The 13,163-nt window shown below is 44.7% G+C and overlaps 1 protein-coding gene across 1 annotated transcript; it reads left to right on the forward strand.

Annotated features, from left to right (window-relative positions):
* The first annotated feature begins 1,008 nt into the window (after positions 1-1,008).
* Positions 1,009-12,937, forward strand: LOC139751723 (uncharacterized). The gene is made up of 8 exons (XM_071667280.1): positions 1,009-1,065; positions 5,259-5,389; positions 6,336-6,527; positions 7,088-7,192; positions 7,543-7,669; positions 8,119-8,258; positions 10,377-10,865; positions 12,155-12,937. The coding sequence occupies exons 2-8, from the start codon at positions 5,267-5,269 to the stop codon at positions 12,284-12,286; spliced, it is 1,308 nt and encodes a 435-aa protein (XP_071523381.1). The 5' UTR covers positions 1,009-1,065; positions 5,259-5,266; the 3' UTR covers positions 12,287-12,937.
* Positions 12,938-13,163: the final 226 nt, after the last annotated feature.

The raw sequence follows: 13,163 nt of genomic DNA on the forward strand, positions 1-13,163 counted from the left end.
AATGTTATGTAAGGTGGTTGGCGTTGAGCTAGGGCATGTGTGTCTGTCATGGAGGTCAGGAGATTAGATGATCCAGGTCTGGCTTAGTAATGAAGCCATGAGGAAGGAAAAACATGTTACATACACATTTTAGGGAGAGGTAGTGTGTGTTTATGTGTGTAAATAATAATAATAATAATAGTAATAATAATAATAATAATAATAATAATAATAATAATAATAATAATAATAATGATAATAATAATAATGATAATAATGATAATGATAATAATAATAATACAAATAATTATTATTATTATTACAATAATAATAATAATAATAATAATAATAATAATAATAATAATAACAATAATAATATTATTATTATTTATTATTTTCATTATCATTATATATTAGTCTACAACATTTTTTGTGCTTGACCTTTCCAAATCTGTGTTGTGTAATCTTGCTCATGTAGCTTCATTGTAACAGCATAATTTGTTCTCTACCACACCTGTGGCACTATAACTTTCACCAGCAAAATATGGAAAATTTCAAGTGATCTCTTGAGTCAAAGATGCACTGTATATTTTTCAGCACATACACTAAGAGACTTCATCAGGACCATGTGGGTCAAGGCCCTTTAGCAGTCTGCTTTTAAAACTTTTTCTTATCCCTTCTCGCTGATGCTGGGGCTGTAGTATCTTCCACTTTGAAAATACTTTTGCACTTGTTATTCAGCTCCTCTGTCTGTACGTGCAGAAGTCTGGTAAATCAGGGGGGTGGATGTGGGAAGTATGAGGGGTGAGCAATTACGTGCATGGGTTGTAAGGTGACATGGTCATGGCATGGAGCTGATTGCTACCCAGGATGGTGAGCTAGGGTGTGAGGGCACATATACCTCATGGCTTATCATTTAATGTCTAATCATCATCGAGAAATTAGTAAAAGGGAGATGAAGCGGCTGGTGAGAGTGTGCAACTCCTCCTTGGTTGGCTATATAAGTCGTGTGTTCTCTGTGCAGCAGCAGTGCAGCAGCAACATCCAGCAGGTGCGGTCATCTCCAGGCTGCTAAGGACCCATCAGGTGTGTTAAGTACCTCTCTATCTGAGCATTTACGGAGGGTTTTACTTAGACATGGGGCATCATAGCCTAACCTCTCCTTTGTATGACAAGACTTATTTTCAGCATCATGTACTTACACCTTTTGATTTAACTGTTGCTTGCATACAGCCAGTCTGTTTCAATGTTCTTTGCAATATCTTTGTTCAGCTTGTACAAAGTGTCCACTACTTTCCCGTTAAGAAAATATTAGCTTTCAACCCTCCTAACACCTTTCATGCCTTGTTTTCAGTTATGCTCACTTTAGGGGTCACTTTTAAGCTGTTAGCACGTGTCTACATTCTTCCAGTTTGGGATTTTCTCCAGTTTCACAATGATTTTCCAGACTCTTCCAAACCATGGTCATTATTAGTCCCAGTCTATAGCTCAGGGCTACCTCTCTATGACCTTCCTCATAAAATAGCACAACAGCTCTCCTATACCACCAGAACATCACCCTAACGTACCAAGATCTTGGCCATTTGAGCATGACAGTACCACCCTCAGATGTGATTAATGTGATCTTTGGTGTAGCCTTTGTCTAAGGTCTCTGCCAATTCCTTGAGTGTGTGAGATATGATGCCTTCTCTGGTCCAGAGGTCTTTTTTGTGTTTTAAGATGCCTTCCCTCTGGTCCAAAGGTCTTTTTTGGGTTTTAAGATGCCTTCCCTCTGGTCCAGAGGTCTTTTTTTGGGTTTTAAGATGCCTTCCCTCTGGTCCAGAGGTCTTTTTTGGGTTTCAGTTTCTTTAATAAACTTCTCACTTTTCAAAGGTTTTCACTCCAATATCTTCCTGATCAATGAAGACTTTGGGTTTCCTTTAAAAGGAAGTATACTCTTAAAATTAAATCTACCCTCACATAAGTCACAGTGATTTTCATTTTGAAATGTACAATTCCTCATAAATGTTCTATGGAAGATTCGTGTCGATGAGACTGTTCAGGTCTTCCCGAAAATCTTGAAATGGAGTTTCATATACAAGTGTTTTCTGGTTAAACTGATGATGACCTAATATCTTAAGGAAATACTTTGCTGGGTGTACCATAGTGAGGAGCTAGGTGTGTTGTGGTATGAGTCAAATGCAGGTCACAGCCCCACACTGTGCTGACCTATCCCATTCTCTTGATTATTTATATATATACATATATACATATATATATATATATATATATATATATATATATATATAGGGAGGTGAATGCAAGAGTTTTGGAGACAGGGGCAAGTATGCAGTCTGTTGTGGATGAGAGGGCTTGGGAAACGAGTCAGTTGTTCGCTGATGATACAGCACTAGTGGCTGATTTGGGTGAGAAACTGCAGAAGTTGGCGAATGAGTTTGGTAAAGTGTGTGAAAGAAAGATGAGAGTAAATGTGAATAAGAGCAAGGTTATTAGGTTCAGTATGGTTGAGGGGCACGTTAATTGGGAGGCAAGTTTGAATGGAGAAAAGCTGGAGGAAGTGAAGTGTTTTAGATATTTGGGGGTGGATTTAGCAGCAGATGGAACCATGGAAGTGGAAGTGAATCAAAGGGTGCGGGAGGGGGCAAAGGTTATGGGAGTGTTGAAAAATGTGTGGAAGGTGAGAATGTTATCTCGGAGAGCAAAAATTGGTATGTCTGAAGGAATAGTGGTTCCCACAATATTATATGGGTGCGAGACAAGGGCTATAGATAGGGTTGTGTGGAGGAGGGTTGATGTGTTGGATATGAAATGTTTGAGGACAAAATGTGGTGTGAGGTGGTTTGATCGAGAAAGTAATGACAGGGTAAGAGAGATGTGTGGTAATAAAAAGAGTGTGGTTGAGAGAGCAAAAGAGGGTGTACTGAAATGGTTTGTTCACATGGAGAGAAGTGAGGAAAGATTGACAAAGAGGATATATGTGTCAGAGGTGGAGGGAACGAGGAGAAGTGGGAGATCAAATTGGAGGTGGAAGGATGGAGTGAAAAAGATTTTGAGCGATTGGGGCCGGAACATACAGGAGGGTGAAAGGCGCGCAAGGAATAGAGTGAATTGGAATGATGTGGTATACCGGGGTCGACAAGCTGTCACTGGATTGAACTAAGGCATGTGAAGCATCTGGGATTAACCAAGGAAAGTTTTGTGGGGCCTGGATGTGGAAGGGGAGCTGTGGTTTCAGTGCATTATACATGACAGCTAGAGACTGAGTGTGAACGAATGTGGCTTTTGTTGTTTTTTCCTAGTGCTACCTCACGCACATTCGGGGGTAGGGGTTTGTCATTTCATGTGTGGTGAGGTGGCAACGAGAATGAATAAGGGCAGACAGTATGAATTATGTACATGTGTATTTATGTATATGTCTGTGTGTGTGTGTATATATATGTATACCTTGAGATGTATATGTATATGAGCATGTGTGGACGTGTATGTATACACACACACACGGTGATTCTTCAAGATAATCCTTCCATTAGCCTCATCTCAAACATACTAACCCTTTTTTCTATGCTTCCCTTTCGCCTGTAATACCAGTTACACCATACAATGATCTTTTCCATTTCTCGAGTTTATCTCGAAGTGTGTGATCTCGTGTCCAATTTTGCTCTGCTGCAAATTATGTTATTCACTTTATTAGTCTCCTACTGTTGATACATTTTTTTGTGGGACGACCCTTTGAGCACGCTGGTACGACCCTTTGAGCACGCCGGTACGACTTTTGAGCACGCCAGTACGACCCTTTAAGCACGCCAGTCTGACCCTCCAGCACGACGGTACGACTTTTGAGTACGCCGGTACGACCCTCCAGCACGACCGTACGACCCTTTGAGCACGCCGGTACGACCCTTTGAGCACGCCGGTACGACTTTTGAACACGACGGTACTACCTTTGAGCACGCCAGTACGACTTTTGAGCACGCCGGTACGACCCTTTGAGCACGCCGGTACGACTTTTGAGCACGCACCGGTACGACCTTTGAGCACGACGGTACGACCCTTAAGTAGGAAGGTATGATCTTTTGAGCACGAAGGTATATCCTTTGAGCTCGACGGTACGACCACTCAGCGTGACCCTTGAACACGACGGTACGACCCTTGAGGATGACGGTACGACCTTTGAGCACGGCGGTACGACCCTTGGGTATGATGGCCCTGACCTCTGACCTTTCAAGGGTCAGGTCAACCGCGCCGGGCCATCGTTGGAGGTCATTCATGCAGAGCCATGTTCAGGCCAATGCCACACGAGAGAGAGAGAGAGAGAGAGAGAGAGAGAGAGAGAGAGAGAGAGAGAGAGAGAGAGAGAGAGAGAGAGAGAGAATATCCGCCACAAGATTTTATTTTTTTGTTTTGTTTCGTTTTGTTTGAACTGAATGAAGAAAAATGAAGTTGGTGTCCATGAAAATTACAGACTTAACACAGAACTGCTACATATATACTTTTCATTAACATATTCTCTTGCTTTCAAACCCCCCCTTCTCTCTCTCTCTCTCTCTCTCTCTCTCTCTCTCTCTCTCTCTCTCTTTAATGCTATCCAACACCTTTATAAGTTCCTAGGGATTTCGCTTCGCTACCCACATTTTTTTCCCCCGCATTCAACGACCATTTAAATCTATTTAGGCACCATGACTGCGCATGATCGCTTCTGGACATGGAAACCACACGTTCCCTACTGGCTTTTGAGCGCCATGACCAAGTCGTTTACGAAAATAAAATGATCCTAAGTCCTTTTAATCCCACCCAACACATTCATACACACGTTAAGTCTTTCGTATGTAATAAAAAAAAAAAAATAGAGGATTGATATGAATTTAAATTTGTCGCCATTTGACGCCAAGATTAGAAAATGATTCTGGGGTAAACATATGTACCATTTTTCAACAAATTCTTAGAGAATGTTTACACAGCAAAATCCTTTGAAAACTGACATACACAGATGGACTGTGGCATAGACCCTGTACACAACTATAGATGTGGCACAGAAATTGCTCTGTGCAACTATAGGAGATAGACAATTTCTTTTTCAAAGAAATGGTGTAATATACTTTTTCACTGATTTTCGAAATTTTGAGCAAAAACTATTCCTTAATCTGCTCTGGAATGTATATAGAATATATATATATATATATATATATATATATATATATATATATATATATATATATATATATATATAATGTATATACATCCCTTCATGATCTTAACGATATTTTCTCTGCTTTGGAAAGAATCCAAGATGGCTCCCAACTCCGCCTTCTTCGGCTTTACCGGCACCCCGGCCTTCCTCGCCCGCGTCAAGGCCATACCGGCCTTCAACGACGCCCTCAACCTAGCCACGCAGGTCTACGACACCACCAAGGTCAGTCGACACCTCGGCGAGGTCACGCAAGACCCGTCATTGCTCTAATTAATCGTTTCACTTTTTGGAAATCATCATACTTGCTCAAAGTAGTTAATCGTTTCACTTTTGGAAATCATCATACTTTGGCAGCTTGTTTATGAGATCACTAATAAATGAATGACATTAATACATTTATCTACATGCTTATTCATTACATTGTATCGGTTACATATTCATTACACTGTATTTAGTTATATTACTTGATCATCATACATAAATTATGGGCCGATTGTAGCTGAATTATAGCAATAATTAGGTCGATCAATGACAGAATATCGTACCGATGCGGCGAAATTATCATACCACAGAAACGTATATCGCCATAGCTATAAACTCTACATCAGTATAGCTATATTACTATCCTTCGTGAACAAAATAATTACACTAATTACATTACTGTAAAAACCAAGGCCTACCGCTTCACCAACATTAACTGTATAAAAATAAACTCAATTATCAAAACCGGACATAAACTCAATTATCAAAACCGGACATAAATAAACTCAATTATCAAAACCGGACATAAATAAACTCAATTATCAAAACCGGACATAAATAAACTCAATTATCAAAACTGGACATAAATAAACTCAATTATCAAAACCGGACATAAATAAACTCAATTATGAAAACCGGACATAAATAAACTCAATTATCAAAACCGGACATAAATAAACTCAATTATGAAAACCGGACATAAATAAACTCAATTATGAAAACCGGACATAAATAAACTCAATTATCAAAACCGGACATAAATAAACTCAATTATCAAAACTGTACAAAATAAATTCAATTATCAAAGCGGCTATGACTACATTATGAAGATAATTATCTCTTTAACATATTCATAAATTACTTACAAAAATAATTAATATACGAATCCATTTGCTATATAATTTAGAACAATGAGGTCATGGGCGCAGCTATTCGCGCAGCGGAGGCCAGCATGCGCGTGGCGGCCATGGGCGCGCTGCCGCTGGCCACGCCCATAGTGGAGCGCGTGGGCGGCTGGGAGGCAGTGGACAAGTGGGCGTGCCGGGGCCTGGACCGCGTGGAGCGAGCGGCGCCCATCATCAAAAGCCCCACGAAGGAGGTAAGTTCTATCTATCTATCTCTATCTATCTATCTATCTATCTATCTATCTATCTATATATATATATATATATATATATATATATATATATATATATATATATATATATATTGTGAGGATGGAATAGTAACAGCGAAACGAGCCGTCCACGAGTGCAAAGGTTCGAATCCTGGTTGCGAAAGTCGGTCCACAGTCAATCCAGCTGTTCATCCATCCCTCACGGACTGGTTGCTAAAATAGATACCTGGCTCAGGCTAAGGTGTATATATATATGTATATATATATATATATATATATATATATATATATATATATATATATATATATATATATATATATATATATTCAATGATGTAAATTTTGCCTAAAAAATGTTTATATTTATTGTGATTTATTCATTTATTTCTGTAAATCTCTTTGACTTGCTGCTTCTGGTTTTCTCACGCCTTTGGACACGACGCGTCGGTACGACCCTTGAGTACGACCCCCCCGCGGATCGCACGTCGTGCTCGAGGGTCGTACCGCGGCGCCTCCACAAACTTTGTACGTCTGGCCGGCAGATCGTATCGAAGACGAGGCGTCGGGTGCTTGGCGCCGTGGCCGGGGACCAAGTCATCGTACCGCCCACCTTAACCCAAGCCCTCATCGCCCGCGCCAACCGAGTGGTAATTATAATAATGGACCTTATTATAACGTGTCTTTGAGGCGAATTCTTGCGCATTCTAGCTAACATCCATTAGTCACTCTGCCTCCTTTATTATAACTTTAGTTTTGAACACACTAGCGTCACTCACACTCACTAGTTCACTTTCATTCGCTCGTCTCATCTTCCTTATCAGTCACCTTCACTTTCCATACCTCCAATTAACCCATTTCCAGCGCCATATCAACCACCCATCACCATTCTTGAACGAACCCTAATCACCACCAAATGGTCGCGAATAACAATGACATAAAAACGAAACTTTTCGATATAACGCGGTCCAATCCGGGGCTTCCCCGTTATGTGCCACAGGTCGACACGCTGACGGACAACGTGGGCACAAGGGCGGCCGGGAGGATGGTGCAGGGCGCCCTAGACACCGCCCAGGGCCTGATGGACACCTACCTCCCCGCCGGCAGAGGAGACAGGAAGAGTATAGGTTAGTTAGCCCCCTCCGTTTTCTCTGATGTGTTCCCGCCCCGCACCGTAGAAAATGGATAGAAATAGGGCGGAAAAAAGGGGAGACCATTATAATGTGTTAATCACCTTTAAAACCTTTTATTCACATTCATTACTCTACAAAATCGATCTTATTGGATTTTTAGGATATTCACTTCACTATAGAGACGGGTAGAGTATGTTAAATGCCCTTAAAAGGGTAATTGTCCTAAATTATTAACATTATAACTTGAGCACGACATTAACGACCCTTGACTATATAATGGTCTTTTGGTCGTTTAAGGTCAGTTTTAAAAGGGACCATCATACTCAAGGGTCGTAACCCATCGTGCCAGGTCTAATGACCTTCCTCATGGGTCGATGGTCGTAAAACCCAACGTAACACGTCGTGCCAGGCCGAGCCGTGACGCCTCGTAACACTCCCCACAGACGTGCGTGACGCGGGCGTGACGGAGAGGATTGTGGCTCTGGGGCAGACGGCGGGTCACCGGGTCTACCGCACGACCCTGAGGACCATGAGACCGGACCTGGCCTACTTCCCTGGCGCTGTCATCACTCCGGACATGGTGGTGAGTACGAGTGCCGTCCCGGGAGCGGGGTGTTCGACACATCGGACATGGTGGTGAGTTCGAGAGCCGTCCCGGGAGCGGGGTGTTCGACACTCCAGACATGGTGGTGAGTTCGAGTGCCGTCCCGGGAGCGGGGTGTTCGACACTCCGGACATGGTGGTGAGTTCGAGTGCCGTCCTGGGAGCGGGGTGTTCGACACTCCGGACATGGTGGTGAGTTCGGGAGCGGGGTGTTCGACATTCCGGACATGGTGGTGAGTTCGGGAGCGGGGTGTTCGACACTCCGGACATGGTGGTGAAATCGGGAGCGGGGTGTTCGACACTCCGGACATGGTGGTGAGTTCGGGAGCGGGGTGTTCGACACTCCGGACATGGTGGTGAGTTCGAGAGCCGTCCCGGGAGCGGGGTGTTCGAATGGTATGCGAGTAAAAGCTTTCCGGATGAATTCGCAGTGTTTCTATGACTACAGGTGAGATAGATAGATAGATAGATAGATAGATAGATAGAGAGAGAGAGAGAGAGAGAGAGAGAGAGAGAGAGAGAGAGTTGGCCACAAGGGAATCCAAGTCTAATCACAGGGTCACATAAGACTGACACTTGCCTGGGATGGTGAACCATTATGAATACACAGCTGGGCGCTCCTCCGTTTGTGAGGTACGCTGATTGGATGAATCATTGTTGTGACCGCTTGAGCACGGCGGTACGACCCCTTGGGCACGACGGTACGACCCTTTTAAGCACGACGGTACGACCACTTTTAAGCACGACGGTACGACCCCTTTTAAGCACGACGGTACGACCCCTTTAAGCACGACGGTACGACCCCTTTAAGCACGAGGGTACGAACCTTAAAGCACGACGGTACGACCCCTTTAAGCACGACGGTACGACCCTTTAAACACGACGGTACGACCCCTTTAAGCACGACGGTTCGATCCCTTTTAAGCACGACGGTACGACCCCTTTTAAGCACGACGGTACGACCCCTTTTAAGCACGACGGTACGACCCCTTTTAAGCACGACGGTACGACCCCTTTTAAGCACGACGGTACGACCCCTTTTAAGCACGACGGTACGACCCCTTTAAGCACGACGGTATCACAACACTCATAAGTAAGTCTTATAGAAAGGGCTGGGCTCATAAGCCCCTCTTTTCGAGCTCAGCTTGGCAATAAGTCTTGGGTAAAAGACTTCTATAAGTCTCTTTCCAGGTACAGTTCAAGAATAAGTCTTCACCAAACGACTCATCCTATAAGGCTCTCCCCTCACGTGAAATTCAGAAATAAAATCAACTAAGAGACTCCGTCTATAAGCCTCTCTTTTCACGTGCAATCCGGGAATAAGACTTGACCCAAAGATTGCATCTATAAGCCTGTCTTATCATGGTACACTTCGGGAATAAGTCTCAGGTATGAGACTCGACTTACAAGCTTCTCTTACGGTACAGTTCGAGAATAAGTCTCAGGTATATAAGGGTATAAGTCTCAGGTATGAGACTCGACTTACAAGCCTCTCTTACGGTACAGTTCGAGAATAAGTCTCAGGTATATCAGGTATATAAGGGTATAAGTCTCAGGTATATAAGGGTATAAGTCTCAGGTATATAAGGGTATAAGTCTCAGGTATATAAGGGTATAAGTCTCAGGTATATAAGGGTAAAAGTCTCAGGTATATAAGGGTATAAGTCTCAGGTATATAAGGGTATAAGTCTCAGGTATATAAGGGTATAAGTCTCAGGTATATAAGGGTATAAGTCTCAGGTATATAAGGGTATAAGTCTCAGGTATATAAGGGTATAAGTCTCAGGTATATAAGGGTATAAGTCTCAGGTATATAAGGGTATAAGTCTCAGGTATATAAGACTCGTCTTAAAAGCTTCTCTTACGGTACAGTTCGAGAATAAGTCTTAGGTATATCAGGTATATAAGGGTATAAGTCTCAGGTATATAAGGGTATAAGTCTCAGGTATATAAGGGTATAAGTCTCAGGTATATAAGGGTATAAGTCTCAGGTATATAAGGGTATAAGTCTCAGGTATATAAGGGTATAAGTCTCAGGTATATAAGGGTATAAGTCTCAGGTATATAAGACTCGACTTATAAGCCTCTCCATCTTCAGGTACAGTTCGGGCGCTCGACCGTAATGAGATGGTACGCAGAGGTGACCCGCGAGCCCCAGCCCGGGGAGAGACCTGGCTTGTTTCTGGCCCTGGTCCGGTGGCCCGCCCGTCTCACCCTGGCCACCACCCTCCGTCTCATGGCCCTCCTCGCCGCCCTCCCCGTCTCGGGGGCCCCCGAACTCATCGCCAGCGCCGCCCGACGCCTCGCCACCCGAGTCCGAAGCCTCGTCTCGGAGGCCAGCGCTCGCCTGGCCAGCGCGACCCGAGCGCTGCTTCGGAGCGCCGGTGTCGAAGCTTCGGACCCCTTTACGGCCGCGGCGATGGTCCTCCGCAGCGCCACCGGCGCCAAGGTGGTCCGCGACGCCCGCGACCTGCTGACGGACTATGGTCTCTACGTGCTGGAGGAGGCCCGCCTCTGGGGGAAGGCCCTGGCTGTCTTGATCAAGCTATCGCCCAACATTGCCAGGAAGGTCTCTGATTCGACCAGGGTCAGTGAGAGGAGGTGGTCCTCTTCCGTGGTTCGTGTGGGATAGGCCTTTTGGTTTTCCATAGACCTATATTGAGGGGGGGGGATTTCTTCTCTCCCCCACCCCTTCAACGCCCCTTCTGCAAAGCCCATGGGTCTAAATCCAAGGGGAGGGGCTTCCCTTTCCCCTCTCCCCTCATCTCCTTCCCCCGGTGCAATACGCATATACGTCTGCTAAATCCAAGGGGGCCTTCCCCTCCCCCCCTCCAACCCCCCCAGTGCAATACCCATACGTCTATATAATACAGTTTCCCCCCCATTGCAAACCCCCCCCCCTCATACCCCAGGCTTCCCCTAATGCAAACCACATCCCACGTTTCCCCCAATGCAAAACCCCATAACCCACGTCTCCCCCAATGCAAAACCCCATAACCCATGTTTCCCCCAATGCAAAACCCATGTTTTCCCCCAATGCAAAAACCCATGCTTTCCCCATGCAAAAACCCATGCTTTCCCCCAATGCAAAACCCATGTTTTCCCCAAATGCAAAACCCATGTTTTTCCCCTATGCAAAAACCCATGTTTTCCCCCAATGCAAAACCCCATAACCCATGTTTCCCCCAATGCAAAACCCATGTTTCCCCCAATGCAAAACCCATGTTTTCCCCCAATGCAAAAACCCATGCTTTCCCCATGCAAAAACCCATGCTTTCCCCCAATGCAAAAACCCACGTTTCCCCCAATGCAAAACCCCATAACCCATGTTTCCCCCAATGCAAAAACCCATGCTTTCCCCATGCAAAAACCCATGCTTTCCCCCAATGCAAAACCCATGTTTTCCCCAAATGCAAAACCCATGTTTTTCCCCTATGCAAAACCCATAACCCACGTCTCCCCCAATGCAAAAACCCCATAACCCACGTCTCCCCCAATGCAAAACCCCATAACCCACGTCTCCCCCAATGCAAAACTCCATAACCCATGTTTCCCCCAAGGCAAAACCCCATAACCCATGTTTTCCCCCAATGCAAAACCCATGTTTTCCCCCTAATGCAAAAACCCATGTTTCCCCAAATGCAAAAACCCATGTTTTCCCCCCATGCAAAAACCCATGTTTTCCCCCTATGCAAAAACCCACGTTTCCCCCCCATGCAAAAACCCACGTTTTCCCCCCAATGCAAAAACCCACGTTTTCCCCCACTGCAAAAACCCATCTTTCCCCCACTGCAACACCCATCTCCCCCCCCCCCCACTGCAACACACGCAGGCCTTTGCTGTAACTACATTTTCACATGCCTTTTTATTCTACAGTTGCTGGCAGCCGCCTGGTTGAGGGATCTGATACAGCTGTTGGGGGTTCGAGGCAGCGCCACCACCCCCCTCTACAAAAAAGGCTTCGTTCCTGTCAAGGTGACCATGATGGCGCCCAGGGAGGCCTTTTAATGCCGCTAGAAGAGGAGGGGGAGGATGGGATGGAGGACGAGACGAACGGCCATTGCCAACGATGTCGTTTTAAATGGACGACGAGACGAAGAAGGGGAAGGGGGGATATGCCATTTAAATGGACGAGGGACCGACACAAGAAGGATGCCATTTAAATGGGCGAGGAACCGACGAGAAGGATGCCATTTAAATGGATGAGGGACCGACACGAGAAGGATGCCATTTAAATGGACCACGAGCCAACGAAGGGATGCCATTTAAGTGCTGGGCAGCTCATTCGGGGATGCCTTTTACTGAGGAAGGAAATGTCTGAGAAGGCCTTTTAATACACGAGGGACTCATCAGGAAGACCTTTTCCTGTGGGAACGAAACATAAGGAAGGCCTTTTTATGTGGGACTTCAACTCACGAAGGAAGCCTTTTAACCCGGGAGAAAACTATTTGAAAAGCCTTTTTAGCGTTAAGAATACCGCGAAGAAAGCCTTTTTAGAGAAGGGCGGACCTGTAATCAAGCCATTTAGTGTAGAAGGAAAACATCCGTGGAAACCCTATCGATTGAAGACGAGAGAGAGAGAGAGAGAGAGAGAGAGAGAGAGAGAGAGAGAGAGAGAGAGAGAGAGAGAGAGAGAGAGAGAGAGAGAGAGAGCGGGAGCAGCAGTGACTAAAATAAGAATCCATACAGTCTATATATATACATACATATACACATTCTCTCATACACAATGTGTATATCCTCGCTTGTTCACCACGTATGCCTGTATAGCATTATCTTCGCCTGATGACACGGAATGCCGTTGTCCCACAGTGCTTACATGGGATTCACGCCCAAAGCTATCCTTAACAGGTTGCACAAACGCCTACGAATTATAGATATGTTA

The sequence above is a fragment of the Panulirus ornatus genome, chromosome 12, assembly GCF_036320965.1.
Source record: "Panulirus ornatus isolate Po-2019 chromosome 12, ASM3632096v1, whole genome shotgun sequence".
NCBI lineage: Eukaryota > Metazoa > Arthropoda > Malacostraca > Decapoda > Palinuridae > Panulirus > Panulirus ornatus.

What these genes read in the sequence shown, in the direction of transcription:
- LOC139751723 (XM_071667280.1), top strand. Translation starts at nt 5,267, where the DNA reads ATGGCTCCCAACTCCGCCTTCTTCGGCTTTACCGGCACCCCGGCCTTC. An exon ending in AGGAGACAGGAAGAGTATAG is followed by an intron (nt 7,670 to 8,118) that starts GTTAGTTAGCCC and finishes CACTCCCCACAG; the next exon opens with ACGTGCGTGACGCGGGCGTG. An exon ending in TCATCACTCCGGACATGGTG is followed by an intron (nt 8,259 to 10,376) that starts GTGAGTACGAGT and finishes CTCCATCTTCAG; the next exon opens with GTACAGTTCGGGCGCTCGAC.